General features: G+C 53.4%; 2 protein-coding genes across 7 annotated transcripts in view; one reads left to right on the top strand and one right to left on the bottom strand.

Moving 5' to 3' along the window:
• The window catches only part of TLN1 (talin 1), a 35,098-nt gene extending 17,827 nt beyond the window's left edge, over positions 1–17,271 (bottom strand). The window contains exons 1-20 of one of the 3 annotated variants that reach the window (XM_066181009.1): positions 17,199–17,271; positions 10,946–11,112; positions 8,630–8,727; positions 8,264–8,393; positions 7,881–8,033; positions 7,452–7,594; positions 6,966–7,093; positions 6,399–6,459; positions 6,032–6,136; positions 5,553–5,708; positions 5,212–5,313; positions 4,927–5,003; positions 4,587–4,767; positions 3,811–3,924; positions 3,377–3,485; positions 2,992–3,200; positions 2,777–2,875; positions 2,534–2,584; positions 658–825; positions 93–387 (exon numbers count right to left, since the gene is read on the bottom strand). In XM_066181009.1, the coding sequence (XP_066037106.1) occupies positions 93–387; positions 658–825; positions 2,534–2,584; positions 2,777–2,875; positions 2,992–3,200; positions 3,377–3,485; positions 3,811–3,924; positions 4,587–4,767; positions 4,927–5,003; positions 5,212–5,313; positions 5,553–5,708; positions 6,032–6,136; positions 6,399–6,459; positions 6,966–7,093; positions 7,452–7,594; positions 7,881–8,033; positions 8,264–8,393; positions 8,630–8,727; positions 10,946–11,075 (2,509 nt within the window). In that variant the 5' untranslated portion in view covers positions 11,076–11,112; positions 17,199–17,271. The remainder of the gene's footprint in view (positions 1–92; positions 388–657; positions 826–2,533; positions 2,585–2,776; positions 2,876–2,991; positions 3,201–3,376; positions 3,486–3,810; positions 3,925–4,586; positions 4,768–4,926; positions 5,004–5,211; positions 5,314–5,552; positions 5,709–6,031; positions 6,137–6,398; positions 6,460–6,965; positions 7,094–7,451; positions 7,595–7,880; positions 8,034–8,263; positions 8,394–8,629; positions 8,728–10,945; positions 11,113–17,198) is intronic. The other 2 variants (XM_066181010.1, XM_066181011.1) reach the window with 2 other exon arrangements.
• Positions 17,272–17,741: 470 nt separating this feature from the next.
• Positions 17,742–25,549, top strand: CREB3 (cAMP responsive element binding protein 3). Of its 4 annotated transcripts, none has more exons than XM_066181008.1 (11): positions 17,742–17,759; positions 18,270–18,718; positions 19,399–19,536; positions 19,618–19,876; positions 20,095–20,207; positions 20,427–20,519; positions 21,026–21,132; positions 23,165–23,233; positions 23,388–23,472; positions 23,608–23,689; positions 24,110–25,549. In XM_066181008.1, exons 3-11 carry the CDS (start codon positions 19,399–19,401, stop codon positions 24,448–24,450), a joined length of 1,287 nt encoding a protein of 428 aa, XP_066037105.1. In that variant the 5' UTR covers positions 17,742–17,759; positions 18,270–18,718; the 3' UTR covers positions 24,451–25,549. The 4 variants fall into 4 exon arrangements, with proteins under 4 accessions (XP_066037105.1, XP_066037104.1, XP_066037102.1 ...); XM_066181007.1 differs by lacking the exon at positions 17,742–17,759 and adding an exon at positions 17,767–17,784; XM_066181006.1 differs by lacking the exon at positions 17,742–17,759 and adding an exon at positions 17,815–17,918.
• Positions 25,550–27,477: the final 1,928 nt, after the last annotated feature.

Genomic DNA, 27,477 nt, shown 5'->3' with positions numbered 1-27,477 from the left:
AAACAGAATGGAAGTGTGGCCTGTTAGCAAGTGCCAAGGGCTCTCTGATATCTCCCTATTAATTGTGCTCTGCCCGGGTATCTCACTCTCACCTGCATCGCCCATGGAGCTGAATATATTCTCGGTGACATTGAGGATAGTGTCAGTGGCCTGGTCGTAACGCCCGATGGGCTGCCCACCCAAGGCATGCTGCTTGATGTGCTGTAGCAGGTCGTTCAGGGCCTGGGTGACAGCAGTGGCTGCCACCCCCACCTGCTTCAGGAGCTGGTCATCACTGGTGGCTGCCTTAGAGGCCTCCACACACCCCTCAGCCGATTTGGCCACCAACTTGCCAGCCTCGATCAGCTGTTCCTGGCAAACTGGGGAGCTGATTGTGGGAGCCACAACCTGGAAGGGAGGAATAAGGCTGGGCAGCAAGCATGGTATGCTCCGTGGAGGAGCTATCCCAAACTTCTGCTCCTCCAAAGAGGATCCTCATTGTTTGGACACAGTGGCCAGGACTCCAACAGGAGGCAGCCCACACTTCTTGTGCCAGATTCCCAATGTCCTGCTTCAGGACATGTGGTCCTGGCACACCTAGGACTCTGCTGCAAAGCTGCCCCCCAACCAGGTGAAGCTCACAGCCATGCTGAGGCAAGGGTTAACCTTGCTGCTTACCTTGGTGCAGGCCACCAGCTGGGAGGTGGAGAGGGCACACTGGGTGGCCGCTGCGATCACCTGTGTCTGCAGCGTGGCATCCTCTGTTTTCTGAGCCACGTTCTTGGCTTTGAGCACCAGCGCAGCGGCAGCATTGGCCACCGCCTTGGCCAGCTGCATAAGCATGTCCTGGGAAGGGACAGAAAAGGTCAACGAGGCAGCCATGGCAGTGGGAGCAGCCGCAGCCATCTGCAGGGCTCTCGTGAAATATTCAGACGGGAAATGTGAGCCCTCGGGGGGCTTTCATCCACTCTGTCCCAGCACCAGCAGCACTGGATACCTGGAAAGGCTGGCAACACCTTGACCCCATCTCCACTGTGTACTACAGCTGGTGGTGAGGCTCATAGCCTGGCCTTGAGCTGCAGCCTGCACTGCCACAAACACCACCCGCAGGAGCTTGGGCAATGCCCAGCATCACTGCAATACCCACTCCCTAAGCAACCACCGGTCCCTCACTGCAAGAACCTGCGGCAAGGCACTGCTAGTACTGCCTGAATTTGATTTGGTTTGCAACCATTTGAACACAGGGAAAAGATGACAAACCCTTATGGCCAAACAGCAGGCACAAGCCAGCCATGGCACACCCACACCATGGGCAGCTGCCAGCAAGAGGGAAGCGGGAGATGATCCCATGTTGGTCACCTGTATTGCAGATATGCCAGCTATTTTTAATTTCAATTCCATCTTGTTGACTGGCAAGCTAGAATACATCTCTGCTGTTATTCCCAAAGCTAAAAGAGTGGTGTGACAATGCAACCAGCCTCCTCTCTCCTGGGTGGCAGGTACACAACACGTGCCAGGAGGCAACAGGCAGGGACCAGCACGTAGTGAACGGCTTTCCTGCAGGGCATCTGACATGACAGCACGCTGCAGCCTCCAGGATTAGTCCCTGTGGCACACTGCTGGTGAAAACTGGCAGAACCAGCACTAAATAGCAAAAATCTTGGTAGGTAGGACAGGGCTCTCTGCCTGCTGCAGCTGCCAACCTCCTGCTGTGTGTGTGCTCATAGCAAGTGGCCCTGCACCCCACAACAGGTAAGCTTCCAGCCACCAAACCACGAGAGTCACATCCCCTCGCCTCCTGCAAGCCAAAACTACTCCCACTGCAAACCATCACCTTTTGCGACAGGAGGAAAGACTGGAGAGTGCATGCAATCAGTTCAAAGTCCCCAGACCACAGCATCTGTACCCATGGAAGGAAGTACATACACTCGGGTCTGACAACTGTGAGGCAGAACATCCTGCTGCTTGACTGCAAATTGTCTTTCAGGTCCTAAATCTGACCTTTGGGGATATTCTGTCCTGGCACTGCTGTGTGGCCAAACATGGCTTCCTGCCCTGCTCCTAGCTTTTCTGCTCCCCTTGGATATCTTTCAAGGCCTCTCTACTCAGTTGAAGTTGCGTAGCTGCCATGAACAGAAACATCTTTCTGGAGTATTTTGGTCTATAATGTCTAGATTGTCCTTCCCAGTACAGTGTGCTACCTCCTTTTTGCTGGAAGGAGCAATCATGGGAAAGCAAGCCAGTTGGCAGTCAGCTCATCTAAAAAAAACTGCCACACAGGGCTCCACCCATACTGGGTCTGACTGGGGCAGGCAGGCAGCTCCCACAGGCATGGAGCAGCAGGCAGGAGCTGAGGCAGCTGCAAGGAGTGATCTCCAGAGCAGCACTTGCTCCAGCAGCAACCCGAGTGCACGAACTTCTGAGATCCAACCACCAGAAAAGTAGAATTTTGCAAGAGCCCTTCTCCAAAGATTTCAGATGACAGTTCCCAGAGGAGCCCCCTTCATACTGGAGATGGCAGGGACCACCAAGCCAAGCCTACAGGCCTGTTTACCGTCTTTGGTTCAGAGGCAGGCAGGATCCAAGCACACCGGTTTTCTGGGATCTACACAGAATCCACAAGGTAAGAGGTGTTATATCACTCTAGAGACAGAGATGGGCAATGGCCTGTCACCTCCCTCACGAAGTCACCACCAGGCACCGGCGAATGTTCAGCCTGGACCCCTCCTGTGAGTCCTGTGCAAAGGCCAATGGTTTAAGGAAGTGGGTGTCCCTGGTTGCTGCTGCATGCACTCACCTGGAACCGAGGGTCAGTGTCATCTTCCCCTATCTGCTGCAGCAGCTCTCCACTGGTTTGCCCCACCAGGCCAGCAGCCTGCAGGAGATTCTGGCGAGGCTGCAAGGAACACAGCAAAATCAACACCAGGCTCATGAGCAAGCCTTAAAACTTCACTCAGTAGTTCCCTTGGCTTCCCCCTTCCTCTTGGTCCCACAGCCCCTCCAGGTCCCTACCTCAGCGCTGGCAGGCTGTGCTGTTTTCAGCAGGTCTGAGACAGCACTTGCCAGGTTCTTGGCTGCCTGCAGAAGCTGCCGCCCATTCCCTCCCTCGTCCTCCATTAGCGCAGCCAGCAGCTTCACACCCTTAGACATCTCCGTCAGGTTGGAAGATATGGTGGTGACGGCGCAGCCCACGGCAGTGTAGTCCGTGTCTGCTGGATCCCCTACACAGGGAAGAGGAGTCAGGATGGGATATGTTCCAAATGATGCTCCAAGAGCATCCCCACACCTGTCACTGATGTGATCTTCCTTTCAGGGAGCAGGAGTCTTCCAGCTCAGACAAGAGAGATCAAGCATTTTCCTGAACTGGGGCATCCCTCTACTCCAACTCTCCATATACCTGCAGTGAGGTTGACAACTGAGGCTGTGCCAGCAGTTATGGCATCCACTTGGGAGTGGATCTCATGTTTCGACTCATCCATCTTGTTTTTGCGCCAAGCTTTTGATGCCTGAATGGGGAGAACAGGATCAGGAGATCGTGGCAGAAGTGGTGGGTAGCTGCAAACATACTCACACAGAGAAGGGCAAGGAAGAAGATACAAGAAAAAGAGAGGGAAGACCTGTAACCACTCAAATTCTCTAGTCCACCCTGACCAAACGACATGACCAAGTGCCCCCTTGAAGTCTGCCCACAGTGGGATACAACCCCATCTCTTTTCAGGCAGCAGATCTTCCCAGGAGCAGCAAACAGTTCTCCTGTGAATGTGGTCAGCCTCACCCAGCCAGTTTCCAGCAAGGTCCACCCCCAGCACTCCACCTTCACCCAGCACTCACAGCATCCTGCCCAAGCGGAGGCAAGGTCTCAAAGTCATCCAGCGTGGCCTGGGCTGCATGCACAGCCTGCATGCTGGAGTTGATAGTGCCAGTCAGAGCTTGCTGGGCTGAGGTCTGTAACACAGAGAGACTGAGTGAGATATGCCAAAAGCTTGGAATCTAGGATTACATATTTGGCTCAAATGCTCCCCTGCAACACGCTGTTGATGGCACCGCTCTAGGTAAGTCTGCTAGCAAAAAGGGAGTCTCCCCTGTGCACCTCCCACTGGAAAATGCCTCATCCCACCATGGTTACAATAAAGTCTCACAGTTAAGCAGCACTTGGGGAGTGGGGAGAAGATGCTGTGAGATCTCACAAGGCTTTCACAGCAAGCCCCCTCACCAGGCTGCATGGCAAAAGAAATCAACCTCCTCATGGCCTTTTTCAAGTGCTCCCCGCATTTTTGTGCTCCAACTACACAGGAAATGGGGGCACCAAAACATGGCATTGGGTTCTACTGCAAACCACAGACCTAGTGGGGCTGTCCAGTCACAGACTGAATGAGAAGCTGCAGTCACTGGCCAGATGAAAACGCTAGGCTGTAGCTCAAGTTTGCAGAGAAGGTGCAGGAGGATGCCAGCTCAGCCAGGCCAGCAAGCACACAAGGCCAGTGGCACAGAGCCCCTCCTCTTCACAGCAAGACAATGCGTGGTCATGGACCCAAAGAGATTGGTCTACACAAGTCTGACAATCACCTCTCAGTTTGTGTCCCATGGTGAACACAAGGAGAGCTTACCAGGGGAGGCATATGCCCTCGGTGCATCTGGCCACTGGTGATTTGCAGCTGAGGCTGTGGCATCGTGCCCACCTGGAAGTTTTCCGGCCCTCCAGCCCCTGTCCGCATGATGGCTGGCAGGGCCACTGAGCCCAGCTCTGCCTTGCCTACACGGTTAAACTGCTGCTGCACAACTGTTGACCTGAAAAGGGTAGAAACACCAGGTGAAGGGATGCTACAGCACTGGCACCAGGCTCTGTGGGAGTAGCAGCTCTTCCTCCTTGCTGTGCTGCAAGCCTCACTGAAACACACTCTTCATTCAACTTCTTTTTGGCAGCTGCCTTGCTCCTGGTAGACTTACTTCTTTGGAGACACGGAGTCTTCCAGCATAGTGGACTCCTCATCACCCTCCAGTCCAAAGTGGTCTTTGCTCTTTTTCTGCAAAGGGAAAGAGAAAATGATACCCCCAAGCCCTCCCTTCCTCCTGCCGCCCAGACACCACACCAGGGTCACAGGGACCCCCTGCCCTGCCTCCAGCTTTCCCAGCAGTGCTATCTGCCAATAAGTGTTTGGAGGCAGCTGGACAGCACATTCTATACACCTCTCTGAAGAGGGGCTATCAGTGCCCTTCTCAGCACAGCCTCACCTTTTTGAGGATGATATCAATGTAGCCAGCAATCAGCTGGGCGATCTGTTCCCCTTCCGTCGTCTGCACTGAGTAGTAACCATCCTGGTAATCTCCAAAATCCTGCAACAGCAGGGCACAGGGTAGCACCAGAGCAGGGCACCGGCGGCCATCCTGAGCCCCTGTGGTATGCACTAAGCACCCAAGCGCCAGCCTCCAAAGCAAGCGCTGGGAGAGGCACCAGAGGAGGGTAAGGCTGTGCCACTATGGAGCAACAGCCAAGAGAGGGGCTGGAGCGAGAGTAGCACCCCCACAGGGGCAGGAGTGGGGAGGAGGCATGGGGCATCAGTGCTGGTCCCTACCAGGGTGAAGCTCTTGGGCGAGGCTGCCCAACGCTTGATGTTGGTCAGGCTCCACTCTTGAATCACTTCCTTGGTCTTCTCGTCCACACGCATCACGCTCTCCTTGGTAATCCCCAGCAGCCGCGGCACCAGCTTGTTCTTCCCCTTCATCTTCTCCTGTGGGCCACAACAGAAGGGCTGTGGGCTATCCCCAGGATGGATCCATCAAAGCAGAGATATCTGAGGTCTGCCATAGCTACCAAAACACCCACAAGGCCACACTTTCTAGTGGTGACAATTATCACGTGTAGCTTGACAATGAGGAAAAGCATGAACCAAGGAGTAGGAAGGCAGTGCACAGTGAAATGCAACAGAGGAGATGCAGAAAAAAACTGGAGCAACACAGGCTGAGCAGAAGCAGCTGGAGACACAACAGATGGATGCTGAAGAAGCAGAACTTTGGTGTGTCTGAAGTGGGACCAGGGGAGCAGCTGCTCTACCTTGACCAAGAAGAAGGAGACCCCATAGGTCTTGAGGGAACGGGCAAGTTTCACATAGCGAACTTTGGCTTCGATCTCACTCATGTCCCCACAGTTCTTGTGGGCCTGCAACAGCAAAGACAGAATAATTTACCAGCTCCACAGTCCTGTCATGACAACACTGCACAGCCTTTCCCACCCCATCAGCATCCTCTGCCCCAGCTCTGAACTCTGACACCTCAGAAGCTGCCTTTTCTGCCCACCTATAGCTCCTGCTCCTGTTTCTCACCCACCACACTGCTGTGTGCTGCCTCCTCAGACTGGAGCACCTCAACCTTTAGTGAGGAGGAACAAAAGGTCCAGATCCCAGCCTTCCCACTGCACTTACCAGAAAGATCTTGCGTTCTCCTTTCTGTTTGATGTACTCCTTGGGCAGGAAATCCTTGAGCCTGCCAAGAGACATCCAAGTGAGCTGTTAGCAGCAGAGCCCAAATCCAGTGTCTGTCCTTGACTATGAACAAGTCCAACCCAAAGCCTCAGACAAGGCCCTGCCAGGGCACAAGCTGGAAGTTTTTGGAAGCAGTAAGAATGGGGGAGAGATTGCTGCAGCTATGAAAGCTGTCCTTGGAGTTGCCTTAGCTAAGAGTGGAGTAAAGGTGCTGAGAATGCAGCCCTTTGTGCAGCATCAAGGCACGCCAGAAAGTGTGCTGGGGCCACCCCCACAGCAGCTGACTGCATGTCCCTATAGGGCTGCCAGAGGGAGCAGGATGGGGGGCTGGCACCCCTCACAGCTGGTGTGGATCCCTACATTTGCACATGGTGCTGTGAGGAGCAGAGGGGTTGCACCAGAGGCACCCAAATCCCCACAGAGACCCACAAGGCCATGCGGCACTGGGTGCTGCAAAGCTGCTCCAGCTGCCTCAAGACAAGCCATGGGGCTCCCCAGGACACTCACTCCAGAAAGCCCGGCTTGTGCTTCTGCTCGTTGTATGGTCCAAACTGGATCTGGCACTGGTGGCCAGCAAACTCACAGGCTTTGTCAAAGGAAACAGGGTGGGAACCGTTCAGGATGTCGTCACGAGCCTGTGTGGGAAAAGAAGACATCACTGTGGGCTGGGCAGCCACGCAGCCCTGTCACAGCTCTCCTCCAAATCAAGCACGACATGTTTTACAGACTTAAAAGAAGTGGCTCTGAGAAACAGGAGTATGTAGGACCAGGCTGTTCCCCACAGGTATCAAGCCTGGGAGAGGAACCGCAGCAGGATTTCAGGATGGTTCCTACCAGGATAGGGCTGGAATTGCTAGTGGTGGCTCTTACCCAGAATGTAACAGGGTATCCCAAAGTACCACCCCCATCATGGCCCCTGACAACAGCTTCAGCCACCAGCCTTGTCAGGGGCTGGCAGGAGCCAGTGGAACCAGGTGCTCTGGGAAGCTGTACCTGCACGTAGAGCAGGTTGAGCTGCACAGGATCTCTCGAGTCCACGTTCTGATCAGAGTAGAAGAACTTGCGCCGCAGCAGCAGTGTTTCATTGTCATCGATGCCTTGTTCACGCAGCGTCCGGCCATGATCCAGCCAGTTCACTGCAGACAATGCCAGGGTGTGAGCAGGGACAGGCACCAAAGCACACCTGGCCCTGGCCCCAGGGCTGCTTATGCTGAGTGAGAAATGGATGTCTGCCTGATGCAACCCAGCCCTCAGCCTTCTGCCCTGGGTGCCCAGGCAGGAGATAGTCTACAGAGTGTGGGCACATGTTCCCTCATCCACATGTTCCTCTGCACACCCTCCTCCCCTCACAGGGGCCCCTGCTCCCCTCCCCAAGGCCATCAGCAGAGGCTGACTCCATTCCCAGTACATCCAGGTACCTACACTCATCATCTGTGTGCAACTTCTGCTTGAGCTTCTCCATCTTCTTCTCATCTCGCAGCAAGGTCTTGTCCTTCTTGAGGGTGCCAGTAACTTCTTCCTTCTTCTCTTCCATGATCTCCCGTACAAGTGAGTACTCATCATAGTTGGTGATGCCTGCAGGAGAGCAGAGAACCAAACTCAGCAGGACTGTTCTGCCAAACACAGAGCATGAAGCAACGCAGAGGTGCAGAGCAGTGTCCTCTTCCCAGTGTCACACACCCCTCAGACACCCCTGCTGCCAGGCCATCTGCCATAGAGCTGCTGCTGCTCCCCCAGAAGCCTGTCAGATTCTGTCGTACTCTCCCCACCTCCCTTCCTCCCCCCCGTTGCTGTCCTCTCCTCACCAATCCGGGCACATATTGTCATGAGCATGTCCGTGACAGTTTTGGAGTCATCCACCATCACCGTTTTCACTGTCCCATCCAGCATGCGTATCTTCAGGGGCCGCTGCTTCTTCTTGTACTCCATGGTATCCTGCAGGCACAGCAGAGCACAGCTACCAGCAGTGGCACCAGCACAGGGCACCCACATCCCACCATCAAGCCAACAGCTCCCCCCTGTCCGGTGCACAATTGTGGAGGTCACAGGGCGTGCTGCAGAGCACAATGCAAAGCAGCATGGCAGGCACCCACACCACCTCCACACTGGGAGCAAGACATCCAACCACAGAGCAAAGGATGCAGCTGGAAGGATGTGGGATGGACACTTACCCCGTTACGAAGCATGTAGTAGTCCAGAGCCTTCCCAGCCTCCAGCCAGATCCCTTTCTTCGGGTCTTCATCCGAGAGGAAGAGCCCAAAATCATTGGCTGAAAAACAGGCAAAGTCTCTGACAGGGCAGTCCTGAGCAGCACAGGGCCCCCACGATGCCACTCTGTGCTCAGGGATATGCACTGGTGCAGCCGAGTGCGTGACACATAGCAGCCCTGTGAACGCTGGAGCCTAAACTTAATGAGTGGGCAACAAAGCTGGCATGCAAGCTCTGAGGTTTTACCAGAGTTATCTACGGAAAAAATCATCTGCAGTATGCCTACGCATCGTTGAACTTGGAACTGACAGACATAACAGAAAGAAGAGCTTGCAGTTGTGGCTGACAGCTCTCTGAAATCTTCAGTGCAATGTGTAGTAATAGTGAAAATAAGGTAGTAAAATGCTGGGGATAACCAGGAAGGGTGCTGGAAACTGGTTATAAAATCTAGGCAATCCACACTTTGAGTACTCTCTGGTGGTAGGATCTGCATCTCCTTAGGACACAGTAGTTTGAAAAGATACAGAAACAACTTGAATGATTGAACCTTGGTGTGAGGAACTAGAGGAGCTGGGACTCCTCTTTTTGCAGAAGAAGAGGCTGAAGGAGAATGGGCTCAAGGCTTACAAGGCCTCAGAGGTGGTGAGTAAGTATCATTCACCAAGCCCTGCTCCCTCAGGGTGGGGCACCTGGGAAAGGGCCCCTGGTGTAGCCTGGGCAGTGGTTCCCCAGCTCAGACCCACACGGACAGGCCTGTTTTCGTGTAGCAAGAGGCCAGAACCACGCCTGGCTTTGCCCTGGAAAGGTCCTTCTCCACCTCTGCAACAATCCTGCGCCGCAGGCTGTCTTAGTTGGCTATGTTTATAACTCGTCATCTTGTTGGCAGCTCTCTTTGGGGAGGGACAAATTCCTGAGCAGCCCTGCGCTTGCCTGGCTAGCACTGCTGTTAAGATCCTACTAAACAGGGAGCAGAAAAATCATGAAAGCTTGCCACTTTATCTTTGAAGTTAAAAAAACCCCACAAAAACCCAATCTGTTTTCAAAGCAAATTCCAAGAGGATAAATCCAAAGCACTGGAAACTGAGCAGCTTGCCCCAGATCCATGGGTTGGGCAGGGAGAGGCACTTCCTGAGATAGAGCAAGAGCAGAGCTGGAAACTTACACCGAAGCTCCCTCAACCCAAATGTGACAAAAAAAACCCAAGGCAGCTCAAAAAAGGAGCCCAAGTACCCATGTGTAAGGATAGCAAAGAGAAGCAAATCTGCCAGGAACACAGAGGAAAAGAAAGGCTATGAGCAACTGAAAAGGAACGCGGGAATAAGAAGTTCCCTTTAAGTCCTTCCCCTTGCTGCTTTTTTTTATAAACTGGCTGGCTCACACCCAGGAGCAAGAAATGCAATGCTCCTTCCAACACCACTATAGCCCTGCATATCCAAAGACATCCAGTCCCTTGCTGAAGTTGAAAGCCATGGTCTGCTGGACTTCTGACCAGCCGGGCATGGCGCGAGAAGGCATTTCCTTTCAACCTCAAGCAATGTGCTGCTCCCAGATGTCGCTGCACTCCCCCTCCTCTTCCCACGACTCTTGACCTCCACTTTGCTGTCTCTCCTCTGTGGCACAGCCGTTTTCAGGGGCTGCAGGGACTCAAGAGAGCCCCTGAGACAGCATCCCAGACCTCCAACCCCCCATCCATAATAGGGAGAGGCCACATCCGCGTGGGTGTGAGTCACATCATGAGCTCATGAGCCATAGGCTAAATTGTGAGCCTAGCGGCAGCAAAAAAATACTAGAGTTGAGACAGCCTAGAAAGGTAATGGAGTGCCAGCAAGGGTCTGGCAGAGGGCTGCCAGTGGAAGACAGACCCACTGGAGATTATATATATCCCAAGAAAGGAAAAAATTAACTCAAATGGTTTATTAATGTTTTCTATGACCCCTGCAACTGTTTAAATCCACGTAGCCCTAGCTAGTGGTGATGAATTCAAGTGGGACAGGAGAGAAGAAACAATTAAATTGCTTAAAGAGTTATTTCATTTCCAAATGTGGTTTCCTAAATTCTAAACACATAAATGTTCTTCTGGGGTGTTGAGGATGCAGTCTGAGAAGCTCAGACCCTCACGTCAACTGGGCAAGAGGACTTGGACCCTGGTCCCCACCCCCCACCACTTCTCTGGGATAGTGCCAGAGAGGCACAGACAGAAAAAAAAAAGGAGACAAGTGAAATGCTAGGAACTAAGCCAAGGCAGCCCTGGCACGGCAGCTATTCCACCATAGACTTACACTGTCCTATCTGTGCCTCAGGCACCCGCTCACGGATGATCCGGCAGGCGTCGTACACCATGGTGGAGGGCTCAAACTGCATCGTCTTCACCACATTGCCGATGCTGATCTTCAGCGAGAGGGCAACCATGGTGGCAGCTGGGCTGTCCCCTCTCCTGCGTCACCTGCTGGAGGAGGCAGATGGGTGAGCTTTGACTGCTGACCCCAGCAGTGTGCTTGCTCTCTCCTCCTTCAGCAGCACCTGAAAGCCAGGACTCAGCTTCTAGTGGCAAGCTAGGGCGGCAGCCTGTGCCAGCAAGCCTGTGAGAGCTCCCACTTTCCAGAGCCTGGGATCTGAGACCAGCACTGGGACCCCCAGCACATTTTCCTAAGGTCCTGAAGAAAATTTTACTTGTCTGTGGGAGTCACAACAGCTGGTACTCAACAGAGGTACTGCCAGGGAGAGGAAGTGAGCATGAGGGAGCACACTAGATAAGTTGTAAGAGCATGGTGGAAGGGGTTATAATTAAACCTGCCATGACACAGAAGCCACAAGGGGAAAAAACAAGTTTTAAATGGGCACTCAGGGCTCTGCCCCAGCTATCAGGACCCCTCATGTTGCCAGCAGACCGTGCTGAGCTGGCAGACGGAACACAGAAGGATGGAAAAGCCTGAAGCTGTTTGGGGAGGCAAGATAAGGGCACTAAGCATTGAATTCACACATTAAATACAACAACCTGGGAAAAGCACCATTCACACCCAAGGAGTGCTCATGAGATGAGCAGCAGATACCACACCAACCCAGGGAACAGGACAATGCACAGGAGGGCAAGGGGAAGGGACCACCTGTGGCAGGTCTCACGGCATGAGCATACAAGAACCACACCATGCCATTTGAAAAAGGACTCAAGCGGGGTCCAGCTTGAAGGATCAGCTTCACAGAATAGAATCACAGAATCATCAGGGTTGGAAGATCACCCAGTCCAACCACCCACATAGCACTACCACAGTAACCCCTAAATCACTAGATCCTATCACCCAGCACCTGATACAGATGCCTCTTAAACACCTCCAGGCACGGTGACTCCACCACCTCCCTGGGAAACCTACTCCAGTGCCTCACCACCTTAACAATGAATTTTTTTTCTGATATCTAATTTGAACGTTCCCTGTCTCAACTTAAGGTTATTTCCTCTTGTCCTCTCATTGCAGGCTTGGAAGAAGAGACTGGCCACCATCTCACTACAACCTCCTTTCAGGTAGTTCCAGAGTTCAGGCTTAAAGGATTGCATAGAGCAGCTTCAGAGCAAGTGCCCCTCAACAGGGCTCCAAAACATCAGTTTTAATAACACCAAAGCAGAACTGCAGTATCTGTATTGCAGAGTAAAAGCTGAAAGAAGTAATGGAAGTAACAAGAGGTCGCATCTAAGTGCCCCACTTGCCTAATGCAGTTTATAACAGCTCTTCCCTTCGAGTCTACCCACTGTGAAACAGCTTCCATGTTTTCCCAGGTTGCCGAACACCTCAGGGTCCCTACCAAGTCCTTTGCTCCTGCCCATGCCCTTCTCAGCACTCCCTGTCCCTGTCTGGCCCCAACCCAATGCTCTCCAGCACTGACATGCCTCTTCCCCTCCCTGAGAGCCTGGTCACACAGAGGGAGTCCCCGATTCTGCTGACCCAGGATGACATGTCCTTAAACTCTGGTGGTGGGAGGATGCAAGAGCACTGGTGGGATGCACATCTGCTTATTCTCTTTTAGATTGATTTGCTCCTACCAGACTTCCTATTATGGCTGTTATGGAAAGTTGATCTTGCATCCTCAGCCTGGCCTGGGAAGGTTCTTGGGCAAAACGTGCTGGCAGCCTTCCTCGCAGTGCAGCAGCACTTGGCAAGCCTGTGCATCCCTTCCCGGCGCTGCCAGCTCTGGTTCCCCTGGGAAGGGGTATACCAGTGCAGGCTGCTTCCAAACACAGACCTGAGCAGCCTAGGGGCAGGATCTGTATCCAGTTTTGACCAGGAAAAAGTCAGAGGGCAGGGGCCCTGCTCCTGTGGAGCCATAAAGCCACGCTGGTGGTGCGGGGTGGGAGGCAGGGACCAAGGAGTGTGCCGCCTCCGCCAGCACATGGAGCGACTCCAGCTCTGCATTCCTGAGCCGTTCTGCAATGTTTCTGCGGAGGCCCGTGGCCCCCACTGTCTCCGCTGCTGAGGAATGAAACGCACTTCAGCTCCGAAGTGAGGGAGCCCATCGGAGAGAGGGAAGGATGTGGCAGAGGCTCCCGCCTGTGCCATTGCCATCTATCCAGAAGCATTAGCAAAGCTGTGTAGCTGAGCAAACGAGGAACACCCTGTCACGGAAAGGGTTTTCCAAGTATTTTATAAGCAGGGCGAGCTGCGGTCACCAGGCCAACTTCTGTACATCTAAAAATATTCTCAAGTTGAGCATAAAGCTGCTTTCCATCCCTCTGCAGGAAAAGGAGAACATGCCACTGACAAGACAAGGTCAGAGACCATAGAGGAAGGAGTGGAAGACATTGGACAGTAGAGAGGAACTGAGAGGAGCCAGGACATCTACCACTATTTCTGCATCCTCTACTTGCCCTCACAAAGCCACCCAGAACCAGGCACTGCACCAGAGACAACTCTTAGCACACCCTTTACAGATGTCATGGTGCTTCCCAAGACCCCACAAGAAGATGACTACTCAAGCCTTCCCACTCCCAAACATTTAAAAAAAATGACAGAGTTCAGCAGGGAAGATGCTGATAACATCAAGGAAGACCTCAGAGAAAAGGGAGATGGTTCACTTCAATTTCCATATTTTATGGAAAAAGTCCAGGCGCTACAGCTGAGCTTTGCTGACAGCAGTGTCTAGAGCAGAAACATTCACTGCTGCAAAAGGACACCTCCTCAAACCGGGGTGAGGTTTGTCAGCAAAACATGGCAACTAATCACACAAGGTTTGCTAATCTGCTGCCTGGTTTGAGGGCACTAACGAAAGGCTCAGCCCCTACAGACCTCTCCCCTCTAGGAACCATGTGGAAAGAGAAAAGCTGGACTAGATGTAACAAAAGAGACAGCGTGGGAGCCTGGCAGTGCAAACCAGAAAAAAAAAAAGGAAAAGGACAGTGAAACTCAAGCTGTCCCCCTAGAAAGAAAAAACAAACAAACAAACAAACAAAAAACCCAAACAAACCAAGTCTCAATGAACACACACCAAATTTTTGCTGGATCACCTCCAGAGAAAGCAAACCCATTCTCAGTCAAACCTATTCTCAATCACGCTGTCAGGATGCAAAGTCAGACAAGGCACCAGAGCAGCTGGATTAACACACTTCTGCATCTTACAGCAAGCTGTGTGCAACCCTTTTTGAACCATGGGCATGCTACTGAGCCGATCCCAAGATGATGAAGGGGGGGAGCTAACCTTGACGGGGTCCCACCACTTACCCCAGGAGCTGCTGCAGCTTCCTCCATCTCACCACACGCAAGGTGAGCAAAACCAAGGCGGTGGTGGAGGCTCCAGGATCTGCCTGAGGGCAGGGGCAGTGCAGGCAGGGCTGCAGGCAGACAGCACTGTGTGGCCCAAGGAACCACCGTGTCATTGCTGGGGACCACTGACAGCAAGTTTTCAGCCACGTGATGAAATTGCTATATTTTTGTCAGATGAGTTTACTGCTGCAAAATGGTTACAGGGGAAGATTGTGTCTTAAAAGACAAAAAAATCAACCAAAATTTAACTGCAGACAGCTGGAACACTTGTGACGATTTTCCAGAACAAGCTGCAAATCTTCAGATGCAACAGTTCTGCCATTTTTATTATGCTCTCTCTTAAGGGATACTCCGAAAGAGGTTTGGTAATGGGGTTTGGTTTTCTCCTTTTTTTTATGGCAATACCAAATTTTACCTGGGAAAGGCCCCACTGCAGACCATCCCTGGACTGGGAGCTGGCTGCAGGAAGCTTTATCAGCTGCAAACCATCCCAGGACTGGGGTTTTCCACAGGCACAGCCTAGTCGCTATAGCCACTGGCACAGCCAGAAGATACCAAGCCACCAAAACGCAATACCTGCAGCACTGGCTTGGCTGGCACGTCAGCATCTGCACTCCAGCACCGTCAACAGGGTCAAAAATTAAACTGGTAAGAAGCCAACTTGGCTCTGGCTGAGTTCTCCTGTGTTCTCCAGTACAGGAGCAGTATACACAGCCACAGCAGGCACTGAGGTAGACAGGGCTCAGCCCTGCACCAATGGGAAGGCTGAGCCAGCAGCCCCAGCTGGTTTAGTGTCATATGCTACTGAGACCGTTCAGCCCAGTTCCTCTTTCCCAGCTGCATGCCCACATCAGATGGGAAAGAGGAACTTTCTTCTAGCTAAGGACAAGCTTGCTTCAGGGGACCGTAAGTGGCTGTCAAGGTCAGACACAGCACCCCTGTGACCACTCCGCTGTTATCCATGGCTAGGACAGGAGCATCCTCTCACTCCTGCAGGGAGGGCAGGCCTGCTCTGCACGGGAAATGGGCAGGGACCAGGCAGCTGGGCTGGAGGATCACAGCCACAGCCTGCCTGCCCGCCTGCTCACACACACTGAGCTGAAGCAGCTCTGGCCATTAACAGTTCACACTTTGCACACAACTCACATCCTGTCTGCTCCTGCTGGGCATCTCCTGACCTCCAAAGGCATGGAGCACAAATCATGGCACCTCTAGACTGCCCATGACAAAGGCACACATGGGGGCCAGTGGGACTCCAGCCCCAGCCTCTCCTGCATCCTTATCAAGCTGGCCCTCTAGCACAGGACTCCAAAGGCAGGGGTTGAGGTGCAGTGGATGCTGTCATGACCTCTGGAAAACACTGGGTGCCCTGATCCAGGCACCCACACTTCCCACAACTTGCCCAGCATTGCGCTGCTGGACAGGCAGAAAGGTGAAAGAAAGAAGAAAGTGTGGCTGCATTTTGGGGTCATTTTATCAGCAGACAGCAAAGCTCAGTTCTGAAAAGAAGAGCACCCCACAGGACCCTCTTGTCCTTTCCTCAGTCTTCCCACTCCCCCTTCCCTAAATCTAATGGGACGCATCACTTCGGGAAGCACCAATTCCTGCCGCTGCCATTCAGCAAGCAAAGTGAGTGCTTGGCCGGTGCTCCCCATGCACCATCACAGATTCACTTAGCACTTGTGGGGTTTCATCCCACGACCTGGGGAGAGGCAGGTGATCTGGACCCTTTACAGGGAAACTCACAGGTTTTGGCAAAACTAAAGACCCCAAAAATATGTGCCCTCCCCTTCTCAGCAGCGAGGACCGGGGAGAGAAAAGGGAGTAAACAATTATCGCTACCAAATATGGGTCTAACAGCCAGCAATGAAGCCACGGTAGAAGCATGTAGACATCCTGCCGGCAGATTCAAAGGGATGGGGAGTTAGCAGGGGCTGGGGCAGGATCCGGCAGGGAACAAGCAGAAGATGGGGCAGGCGTTTCCCCCTGTTTGGTTAGCTGCTTCGGCTGACACATGGTCGGGACTCAGGCCTTCCCCGACTGGGGCCAGTCCCACCCTGCACGGAAAGCCGGGGCCAATGGCTGGCTGTCCTGGTGGGAACTGTCGCGGCGACCTCCCCGGCTTCGGTGTGGTTATGGGAAGCGTTGTGCCCTCGTGTCCCCACCCAAAACCACGCAACACGACACAGACACGCTTGCCATTAGCTTTTCCCCACGTCCCGGCAGGGTGGGCTGGGGGAAAAGCTGCGCCCGGCCTGCCCCAAAAGTCGCCCCACGGTCCACAGATGGTTGGCCACGGCCAGGCTTGTCCAGCTCGGCTCCCAGGGACCCCCGAGGTGGAGATGCTGGCCCGGGCTTGGCCAGAACGGACTCCAGGCCCCGGCCTGGTGCGGCAGGGCAGGGCAGGGCAGGGCATAACGTGGCCACGGAAAACGTGGCCACGCCAGCCCGTGCTGCCCCGGAGTCTCCGGTGGGCGTCGGTGCTCGGGTGGCGTCGGCCCCGGGGGCGATCTGGGCACGCCCCAAAGCCTGAGTGAACCCCGGAAGCCCCCGAGTCACTGCAGCCAAGTCCCGGCTGGAGTAGGGAAGCCCCGGTAACCGGGAAGCTGTTTCCTCCCTGCCTCCCCGCCATTTACCGGGCGGGGTGCGGGGCAGGGTCCCCGGGACATCCGTTTCCGGCAGCCCCCCGAGAGCCAGGGCGCTGCCGGTCTGCAGGATCCAACTCCGCAGACCCCCCTCCCCGGTTACCAGGACACCGTGCCTTCTCCGTCCCCCGTCCCCGTACCTTTGCGCGGGCAGGAGCAACGCGGCGGCCCCGCGACGCTGAAGGGAGCTGAGCGGCGACACCGCCCGCTTCCCGCCCCCCCGCCGCGCATGCGCCGGGACACGGCGCGCCGCCGGGGGGCACTGCGCGGCCCCGCACGGTGCCCCGGGGCTGCGCTCCAGCCGGACACCGCACCACGGGCATTCCGCTCCCACGGGCAGCGTTACTCCGTAACCGAGCGGCCCGGCCCGACGCCCCGGGGCTGGGCATGAGTCCGCGCCCGCGCAGCAGGGCCGTGCTCCGCCCGCTGCTCGCACCGCACCTCACGGGGCCCGCCCGCCCCGGGACAACCCCAGAGCCCCACATGACCCCGGGCCCACCACCCTCCCCTCAATCCGTCTCCCCCATCCCGTCCTCTCCCCTCCTTTCCCCACCCGCCCCACGCTCCCGCCGCCCTCGCGCGCTCCCGGCTCCCACGCCCTCCCCTCGCCCCGCGGAAACCAATGGGAGAGCGGGGCGTCAGCGCGGGAGGGACGCGGCGCTGCGCGCGGGGCCCACCGGGAGACGGGGTGACGTCACCCGGTGCGTTGGGGGCGGCGGGGTTGAGGTGCGGGGCGACAGTAGGGGGGCACGACCGGGGGTCGGGGAGCCAGGGTTCGCCGCTCTCAGGGTCCGGGAGGTCCGAGGATCAGGGGTCCGGCCGGCGGCCGGTGCTGAGAGGAGCTACTTGGTTCTCCTCGGGTGGGTGTCCCGGCCCCTGCGCTCCGGTCACCCTTCCTTCTGCCGCACCTGCTGCTCCTGTTCCTGTTCTGCCCGTGCTGCCTGCCCGGCGCACCTTTCCTGGGGGGAAACTCTTCCGAGTTTGTGGAAGCCATGGGCCCTGGTTTGCCCAGCTCCTCTTCCTCTTGCTGCTCCACTTTCTGCTGACAGCCTTCCTCCCAGCCAGCTGGCACAGCAGCCCTGGCTGGGGACTGCCCTGGCCCTCTGGTTTTGGGTGGGGTTTGAGGTAGTTTTGGTGGTATTCTATTTTTTCTGGGTTGTTTTGTTTTGTTTTGTTTTTTGTTTTTTTTTTTTTTTTAATTCTATTTCCAGGCTGTGACACTCAACAGCTAGATGTGAAAGCTTAGCGGTGCTGATGGAGAGCTGCGATGGATGCCCGTGCTCTGACAACCTGAGCGGTGCCTTGGCTCTGGCATCCCCCACGAGCCGGCCAGGCTGATCCCAGTGAGAACCATGCGAGGCCACATCTCCTCAGGGACCGAGGCTCCTGGGCCATGTCTTGTCAGGACATAACAGCAGCAGCCCGAGCTGGGACCGGACAAAGCTAAAGTTGCCACAGCCACACAGGTGCACGAGTGCCTGGGCGGTGTTCGACTGCAAGTCCCTCACTGCCCTCTCAGTACCTGTGACCGTCTCGAGCCATTGAGTTCTGCTGCTCTCATGCTGCCGGGCCCTGACCTCCCTGGCAGCAGCGACAGCTCTCCAGGTCTCTCCTCTCAGGGCTGAGAGACACTTTACCAGTGTCTGATCTCTACAGTGAGGTAAGGAGCATTTGACTTTCAGCCTAAAGGTATATTGTGTGCTAGTGACATTACTATATATGCATCTACTTATTTATTAAAATATCCACTTATTTATTACAAGTGTGTTAAATAGTACAGCTTTGACAGCTGTCTGAATTACTGAGTCATCATTTAGGTGTCAGATCACTCATTAAAGTGGTCACTTAATCACCATTTAATTACTATTTCTGTTCAGTCATGATTACTTAGGATTTGATAATGATTTAATCATTAACAGAATCCTTTTAGTTAAAACCTCAACAATGACTGTTCTTAGTTTTCCTGGGACAAGAAGCTCTCCCTGCTGGCTGCACAACCAGGGGTTATGGCACCTTCAGGCCTCTGTGGAACGGCAGAATCTTGCATGCCCTCCGCACCATTAAGTCTGGGATTGTTTCACTTTTCCTCTCCTTCCAGCAGTTTTTATGCTCTGGGTGGAGCATGACTCCTGTGGCTGGGTTGCAATAACCTTGTGAGGAAAACGCTGTATTGTTGTCATGGTGGTGCTATAATGACTTGTCTGGAGAAGTACTTGTGAACTGGCCATCTCTGCAGTTGGCATTGCATGGGGATACTTTATCTGTAGGGTCTGAGAGACACCTTGAAGCAAGGCTGGTGTCTCCTGCTGTGCCTGTGCTCACTTTGGGTGTCCCGCTCAGATGGCGTGCCCAGAGGAATTGGATGCCCTGGCAGATGTGGATCTGCTTGACTTTCTCCTGAAGGATGATGCTCCCTGCCCTGAAATCCCAGGGGAGCAGAATGGTCTGCTGGAAGACTGGGGCCTGCCAATGCCTGAGGTGAGTTCTTTGTAAGGAATTGCTGCTGAGCTGAGGTTTAGGAGGTTTGTCTCCTGCTGAGTAAAAGCTGTTCCTCTGCAGCTCCTGGACAAGGAGATGGATGACTTCATCAGCTCACTCCTGAGCCCTTTAGAAGATGAACCAGACAGGCTCAGTTATTTGCCTGCCAACAATGACAGCAGCATTTCCGAAGATCAGCATCTGTCCTATTCCCTTGGTGGCAACTTTACTAGCCGAGACATTGTGCAAGTAGATCATAACTACTCCCTTCACCAGGACTGGCCTGCACTGGAAAGTGTGAGGTCTGACATGGCAGAAGGAGATGTTACCATTGAGCTAGGTGAGTGATGTGTGTGGACTCTTTCTGCCCTGACTACAGGCAGAAAAGAGAAACGCAGTCCCATATTGGTTTGTTTTGGTGGGTGTCAGGCAGTGATGGAGAGAGCCAAGAGTAGAAGTTTTCTGCTGCTGTAAAATTGCTGTTTCATGATACTCAAACTGGCTGGTCAGGTGCTGCCTCACTGAGGTTCATCATTTGACTCGTCTTTCCTTCTCCAGGGGCATGGGTGGATTTGGAAGGCACAAACAAGGCACTGGAACAGAGCACCAGTTCCCTCATTGCTGTTGCTGCGGAAGATGAACCCCAGCTTGTGCCTGGAGCCATTGTACAGGTACTGATTCTCATGCCTGTGGAACCCAGTCTTTGCTTCTACTCACATCTCTCCTTCTCTTCTGACTTGGCTTGTGTGAGGGATATCTCTGAGGGAACACATGGCACTGCTTTGGAAGAGCTGATTCCAGTTCTTTGTGTTTGCTGTGTGTTCTCTCTGGCCCAAGATGGACTCACTGTATTTTGCATTCTCAGTAGGCTTATTTTTGCTGTTTTCTAGTCTGACTTCCCAGAGCTGGTTCTGACAGAGGAGGAGAAGCAGCTCCTGGAGAAAGAAGGTGTTACATTACCAACCTGTCTGCCACTGACCAAAGTGAGTTCTCACTAGAACCAAACAGACTTTGGCCACTCAAATGTGTCAGGTAGTGTCAGGGTTTGAAACTACAGGACAGTGCCTTGATGAGAATATTGTTGTCAAGGTGCTATTTTCAGGGCAGCATTCATCTGGGTTTGATGTCCTTTTCCTCCTTTTGAATCCAGGGTGTTGTCCATGTGCACAGCAGCTTCTCGCTGCTGTCAGACTCCTTGCTCATGGTTTGCAGGAGGCAGTTACACAAGTGCCTCCAGCTGTTTCTTCTTGCTTTCCAAGTGACTTGTGAGTGGTGTCCTTTTCATTTCCCTTAGGTATGCCTTACTTTTGCTGTGTCATGGAAGCTGCTGGCTGCACCAGCAGGCCAGGGTTTGCCTTGCAGTTTATTCAGTGGTGTGGGAAGGGCAGAAGACACAAGCCCTCAGGCTGGGCACTGAGATGTGTGCATGGTCTGAGAGGGTGGGATTGCCAAGACCCTGGGATTGCTGTTAATTAGATGATCCTTGCAGGCCGAAGAGCGAGTTCTGAGGAAAGTGCGTCGTAAGATTCGGAACAAGCAGGCAGCTCACGATAGTCGTCGCCGGAGGAAGATCTATGTTGATGGCCTGGAAAACAGGTATGGTCACACAGCAGTGTCATCCAACACTGAGGGGACCCATATGTTCTTTCAGGGATCCTTGGCAGAATGATAATGGCGCTCAATTGTAGTTTCAATCAGAACTTCATTTTCCTATCATGTTATGATTAGTAACACATAACAGAGGATTTGTGATTAGAGTGGCACAGTTTTTCTACAAGCAGAATCAATGTAATACAGTCAATAAGCAGTGTAATGCAGAATTTATCAACTTAACTTAGAATTTCTAATGATCTGCATTCTAATACATCTTAACTTACAATTTCTAGTCACCCAAGCACTCTGCAGGTTGGATCAGATCTTAATAGATGGTTCTGTGTATTAATATAATCATCATAACATAGATTCAAAAATGATACAAAGGATGCAAGTCTTTCCCTCAGTCATGGGAGGAAGCAGGCAATGGTAGATGTGTCCCTGAGCAGAGGGGTCCTGAACTGTCCAGCAGAGATCCTGCTCCCAAGGTGCCCCTTAGGGCTTCCTTATTGGTTGATTTTGTGGACAGTGCTCTCTGTGCTGCTGTGCTTCCCTGCTGTGTGATAGGGCTGTCAGCGACTCAGAGCTGGCTGTGTGCCTGCAACCTTCATGGCCGGTAAGGGAAGGGCCCGGTGCTCAGGGACTTTCAGTCTGGCATGGAGGAGAAGAAGAAATCTGGTTTTGTACTTGGTGCACAGGACCTTCAGGGCCTGATAACGAAGGGAAGGAGATGAATACATGACCTGGTGGGTAACAGAATGGCTGCTCCGCTCCTGCATGGCCTTAGTTGTGCTGATGACATTGCCAGGTCCAGGAAAACAGGGTGCCTGTCACAAGCTGCTGTGCTGTTCGGCTGCTAGGCTTGTGCCACCCTGGGCAGAAAGTGAGGCTGGTCCTGTGGGACAACAGCTCTCTGCAGGGCGTTCAGAACATCAGGGTAAAACCTGCCTGGTGCTCTTGTGCTTGGAGATGTCCCAGAGCTTGCTCTGTTCAACCAACCTGAAATAACCAACCTGTCAGGTCGTATGTGTTTTCCAGGTCAGGCTAGTTAGTAATATAGCCTGATGTCACAGATCTGAAGGACTGGTGTGCCACTACAAATGAGCATCCATTAGGGTTAGTCAGCTGCTTCTCTGCAGGACTGGCAGGGCTTCATCCCTCCCCAGGTCTGGGATGAGGTGGTGCTCTCTGGGCTTTGCTGCAGGTGGTACCAAGTGGACCCCAGGACCATTTTTTCTGCCCCAGTGTCTTGGTTTAGATAGACAGGTATCTGCCAGGGAGTGTTGGAGTCTCCTTTGAAATGTAAGCCCTTCCCCCCTTTTCCAAATTATTTTAAATTTGCAATTAAAAGGCTGTCGGGCAAAGATTTTGGGAATAGGTATAGCAGTTCTTTACTAGGGATATAGAAATACAGATGTTGTAGTACAGAAGAATAAGCAAGCAAACAAACAAACAAGAAATCCTAGAAAACTCTGACAGAGTCAGAAATACAACCTGACACCCTGTTGATCAGGGTATTGGAAGCAGTCCAAAGTAAGCTCTTTTGGAGTGGCAGATGTGGTTCTGTAGGAGTAGAGATGGTCCCGTTGAAGAAAAAGGGTCCAGTAATGGTGAGATGGGTCCGGTCTTCCTCCAGGATTTAGGTGGAAAAACTGGATACCTAGTGGTACTGTGGCTCCTTTTTATCTAGGTTAAGATGGTTTGGCTCCTCCTCCCTGTGTGGAGTATCTTACAATAGTACAATGCAGTGTGTCATGTCATTGGTGAGCTCTTAATGGTCCATAAGCAGAAGATATCCCCATGGGAGTAGTGAAACAATGAAGAGAGATAAGTAACACTCCACCATCTGATATGCGACACTGACCCATTTGGGCAAAGATAAGCAATTCTGCTCCACCCAGATGAAATGGAATAACATGTTCTTTACAAAACCCAGGACACCCAGCCACCCAGAGGTGGTGACTAATGTGAAGTCTCCACTGTTGACCAATAAAATCTCTGTTTTTCCCCCACGCCTCTTGTCCTTCCTGGGAAGGGTGGCAGCCTGCACAGCTGAAAACCATGAACTAGAGAAGAAGGTGCAGCAGTTGCAGAAGCAGAACATGTGAGTTTGTCTTGTTGGGCTTGGCAGGAGATGTGGTGGGGCAGGCTGTTCCTCTTCTCAGGACTGTGGCCTGTCCCTGGCTGCAGAGGGTGGAGGGAAGTGTGCTCTCTAGGTCCAGGTACTGTGCTAACCTGCATTTCCTGCTCTCCTGCAGGTCACTGCTCAGGCAGTTGCAGAAACTGCAGGCCTTGGTGAGACGGTCCGCACCCAAAACCACCAGAAGAAAAACCTGCACCATGGTAAGTGGCTTCAGCCCCAGTGTCTTTGGAGGAGTCTCTGCTGTCCTCACAAGTTTGGGAGAGACGCATTTATTGCATTTAGTGATGCCCCTCCATCTCCTTTGCTGAGATCTGTGCTGATCTTTCTGTTTCCAGATTGTGGTTCTGTCCTTCTGCCTTGTTCTGTCCCCCAGCATCCGCTCACCCGGGAGCACAGAGCCACAGCAGGAACTCAAGGGTGAGTGCCCTGGTTGGGGCTAAGGTGAATTGCTGCCCTTCAGAGCACAGCACCTTCCCAGAGACAGCCTGAACTCTGGAGTACTTCCAACTCAGCATCCCCTTACCTGGGGTGACCACGAGGTTTGGCTTGCTGTCTTGCCCCAGCTCTGGACTCTTCCTCAGCCCTGTTGCAGAGGCCCGCCTGGAAGCAGGGCCCTGTGCCAGGCGCAGTGCAAGGACAGGAGAGTTCCGGTCCCTCTTGGAGCACAAACTGTGCTTGTGCCTGGCAGCTGTGCAGCATCCTCTCCCTGCCTCCCCTGGGAAGAGGAAGTCCTGGTTAAACAGTTTGTCCTCTCTCGTGGGCTCTGTGGTGGCTCCATGCTCTGCACAGGAGGGTGGGAGGCTGGAAATGACAGAGTTGGCTCTACCTCTCTTACAGTGCTGTCACGGCAGATCCGTGAGTTTCCAAACCAGGGAGCGCCTGATGTGCAGCATGACACTGAGCTGGAGGGCTTCAGCCCTGAGCCTGGAGACTCCTTGCTGTCAGGAAACCTCAGTCAGTCATGGGAAGAGGGGCAGAGTCCACTTAACTCCGGTCCCGGATCTTCCAACAGCAACTCAACCTCTGACCCTCCAGCAGCAGCAGGATCGGAGCTGAACCCACCCCAGAGTGACCCTTTGCCAACAGCAGTGCTGGTGCCATGGAAATCCAAGGGTCAGGAGTGGGTGGAACACCCTGACAGCGTTCTCATCCAGCAGCACCATGCCAACGAGATGTGACCAATGCTGCATCCTGCTCCTTGGGATGATACTGGGCATCCCGTGGGGCAGGGATAGAGCTGCACTAACAGATTATCTATCTAGGCAGTTTTTTCTGAATACTCTCATGATTGCCAGCAACTCAAAGGGTTTATCAGGGAGGAATCATTCTCACGTTTTATATCAGGCTCCATCTGAGATGAGACAGGAAGTTCTGAGAACTTCACTATGACTGCTGATGTGGCTTGCAGCCCAGAGTGCACCCGGTGGTTTGTGGGGATGGGCTGTAGCAGGGAGGGTGGAAGCAGTTGGACTGAGATGCCAGTACTTGGTCTGACTGGATGCAGTTGGTGGTGGAGGCTACTGCCTTGCTTCTTCACTGCCCAGCTGGAGATGAACAGGTACTTCTTAGTCTGTGTTGTGGCGGCAAATACGTGTCCCATGTCACTGCCCCTTAATCCTGCAGTGCTGCCTGATTTCTAGTTGGGAGGGAGCAAGTTGACCTTCTGTGGTCTCACAGGGGTAGTCCTGCCTGCTGCTGCGACAGACCCAGCATGTCGCCTGTTCCTGCTAGCTTTTGAGCCGTGGCCACAGCTCCCAGCCTGGCTAGAGATGGTAATGTGGAGTCCTTCCTGAGCCATGTGTGCTTTTTGCCTATTATGAGGGCTGAGCCTTTCATCTCCTGCAGGTTTCTGGGCTTCAGGGAGCAGGCATACCTTGAGCCAGACTGCTGAGGCAGCATATTCGGAGGGCAAACAGAGCTGCTTGCTCTTCTGAAGGCTTTCCTGGCCACAGGACGGTTTCAAAGCCATGTCCTTGTGTGCCCAAGCCTTGCTGTGCTGGCTGGTGATGCAGTCAATGGTTCTGGGCTGAACAGAAACACTTTGAGCTGGTGAGCAGTGTCTTTACCAGAGTGCAGCTTAGTGGTACCTGTAGAGATCTCCTTGTCCTACTGCGGGACATTCCATACAGTCATATAGAATGGTTTGGGTTGGAAGGGGCCTCTAAAGGTCATGTAGTCCTGTTCCCCCTGCAGTGAATAGAGATAGCTTCAACTTGGATCAGAATAATAATTAATAGCTTCCTCATTAGTTGAGTCTAAATAAATATTAATGGTGTGTGACTGTGTCCTCTCTGTTTGTTTTGGCAAGGTGATGGGCTTATGGGTGAAAGCTGGGGGCTGCACCTGGGGCTGGGAACCTTGTGGGAGAAACCCGGGGGAGGCTTGGGGCAATCCTTCTCGGATGCAGAAGTCCACATGGCTGTGGATGTGCAGTGGGGCTTGTTGAGGCACAGTGTGGGTTTGTAGGGCTGCTGCTCTGCCCTCACCCCGCTTCAAAGGTGCAAAAGCACTCCTGGAGACAAGTGTGTGTGGTGAGAACCCAGCACCCACCAGGCACACACAAGCCCCCAGCACTGCAGAAACGAGCAGCTTCCCTCACAGGAAGTGCGAGGAGCCGGTGTCAGCCCCCGCTGCTTCTTTCGTAATGGGGAGCTGCACAATCGCAGGAAGTGGAGCAGAGCCAGGGTGCTGCAACAGCTACCGGGTGGGCCTTGCCTGCTGTGAGGTTGCTAAATTCAGGCTTGTCCCTGGTTGGGGTCACTGGGTCCACAGGAGGCACTGGCAGTCTCTGAGCTCAGGCTGCTGGGCCCAGTGTAGGATTTAGGGGCACTGCAGCTCAGCAAGGCAGTGAGTGCAGGAAGCTTCACACTTGCATCCCACCCAGGGAGCAAAACCAAGGTATGAGACAACATTATGTCGGGAGGGGAGACAGCCAAGGTGAGGCTCGCCCAGGGCCTCTGCCTTAGGACAGGTAACAGCATGCTCCCAACAGGGCTGGGTCCCAGCTCTGCCCTGGCCAGGACTAACAGCCTTCGAGCATCACCAGGGAACCACTGGAACTCTTTCCTCAGGAGGTCTGCATGGCATCAGGAAGATCTAGGACCCCATCTACACTTTAGTTTAATTTTTTGCGGTTTGAGGCCAAGGTACATAATGTCCTGTTCCTACTCTCAGTTTTTGCAGTTCAGGGTTGGTGTGTGTAATGGCCTGTTCCCCCTTCAGTTTCATTTTTCTGCAGTTCAAGAATGTGTAGTGTCACAGATGTTACACGGTGTCCCTGACCCAGCACTAATCAATATCGAATGCGCTATGTGAAGTAATACAATGGTGGTGTTGCCAGCAAAGTTGGGAGCAGCCACGTGAGCTGGTGTTTGCCTGGGTGTGACAGGTCAGTATTGCTCTTTGTAGCAGTCTGGCTTGCTTGGCCAGATGTCAGGAAGGGAGATAACTCTGGGAGAACAGCCTGGGAGCCAGGAGCTGGGAGTTTTGAGGAAGGCTGCTCCATGGTCTCAGCTCATAATGACCCAGGTCTGCTATTTTTCATTGCTTTTTGTGTTCTCATGCCAGTCTCAGAGCAAGCAACTCTGAGCTGCAGAGAGGAATGAAGCTCAGCCTAGACCTCATGCCTTGGATTGGGCAGCAATGATAAAAGTGCTCATAATGAATCCTTTGGCTGAGGACTTTATCGTATCAAGCAGAGGAACAGGAGCCACCTGATATTCCTGCCACCTTCCTTGTCCTCTTTGCTGCAGTCCCTGTTCTTTTTCCTAGCATGCTGCAGGGACCAGAGCATTGTCTTCATGTGCACTGGTGCTGCTTGCATGCACACACAACCCCACACTTTGGCTCAGGTCAGTGGTATGGTCCCAGCTTGCGTCCCCACGTTGTTCCCTCTGTTATGCCCAAGGTCAACCTGCATCTCCCTCGTGTCCCAGCAAGTGCCCGTGTCAGCACTGTGGGGCTACACTGGCAAATGGAAGCATGAGCTTTTCAGGGCAAAGTATCCTGGACAGTCCTTGGTAAGTCCCTGATCAGTGTTGCCAGATGGAAATAGAATTTTTTTTGCTTGGTGACTCCTCGAGTATCAGAGTATCTTTTCCTTTTCATGATAGTGGTGTATTGAAAATTGTGAAAGCATAAAGTGAAATTTGCTTTCTATTGCCAGGGAAGTCCTGGACTGTGTAACCAATGCAAAACACTTCCTC

Source organism: Chamaea fasciata, unplaced genomic scaffold, assembly GCF_029207755.1.
Source record: "Chamaea fasciata isolate MVZ Bird 193981 ecotype frontalis unplaced genomic scaffold, bChaFas1.0.hap1 SCAF_4, whole genome shotgun sequence".
NCBI classification, from domain to species: Eukaryota; Metazoa; Chordata; class Aves; order Passeriformes; family Sylviidae; genus Chamaea; species Chamaea fasciata.
This window is presented reverse-complemented; position numbering and strand designations above follow the sequence as displayed.

Excerpts from the sequence above, each read along its gene's own strand:
- CREB3 (XM_066181008.1), top strand. The coding sequence starts at position 19,399 with ATGGCGTGCCCAGAGGAATTGGATGCCCTGGCAGATGTGGATCTGCTT. Across the intron at positions 20,520-21,025 it reads CCTGTCTGCCACTGACCAAA|GCCGAAGAGCGAGTTCTGAG; the intron begins GTGAGTTCTCAC and ends TGATCCTTGCAG. Across the intron at positions 21,133-23,164 it reads GTTGATGGCCTGGAAAACAG|GGTGGCAGCCTGCACAGCTG; the intron begins GTATGGTCACAC and ends CTTCCTGGGAAG.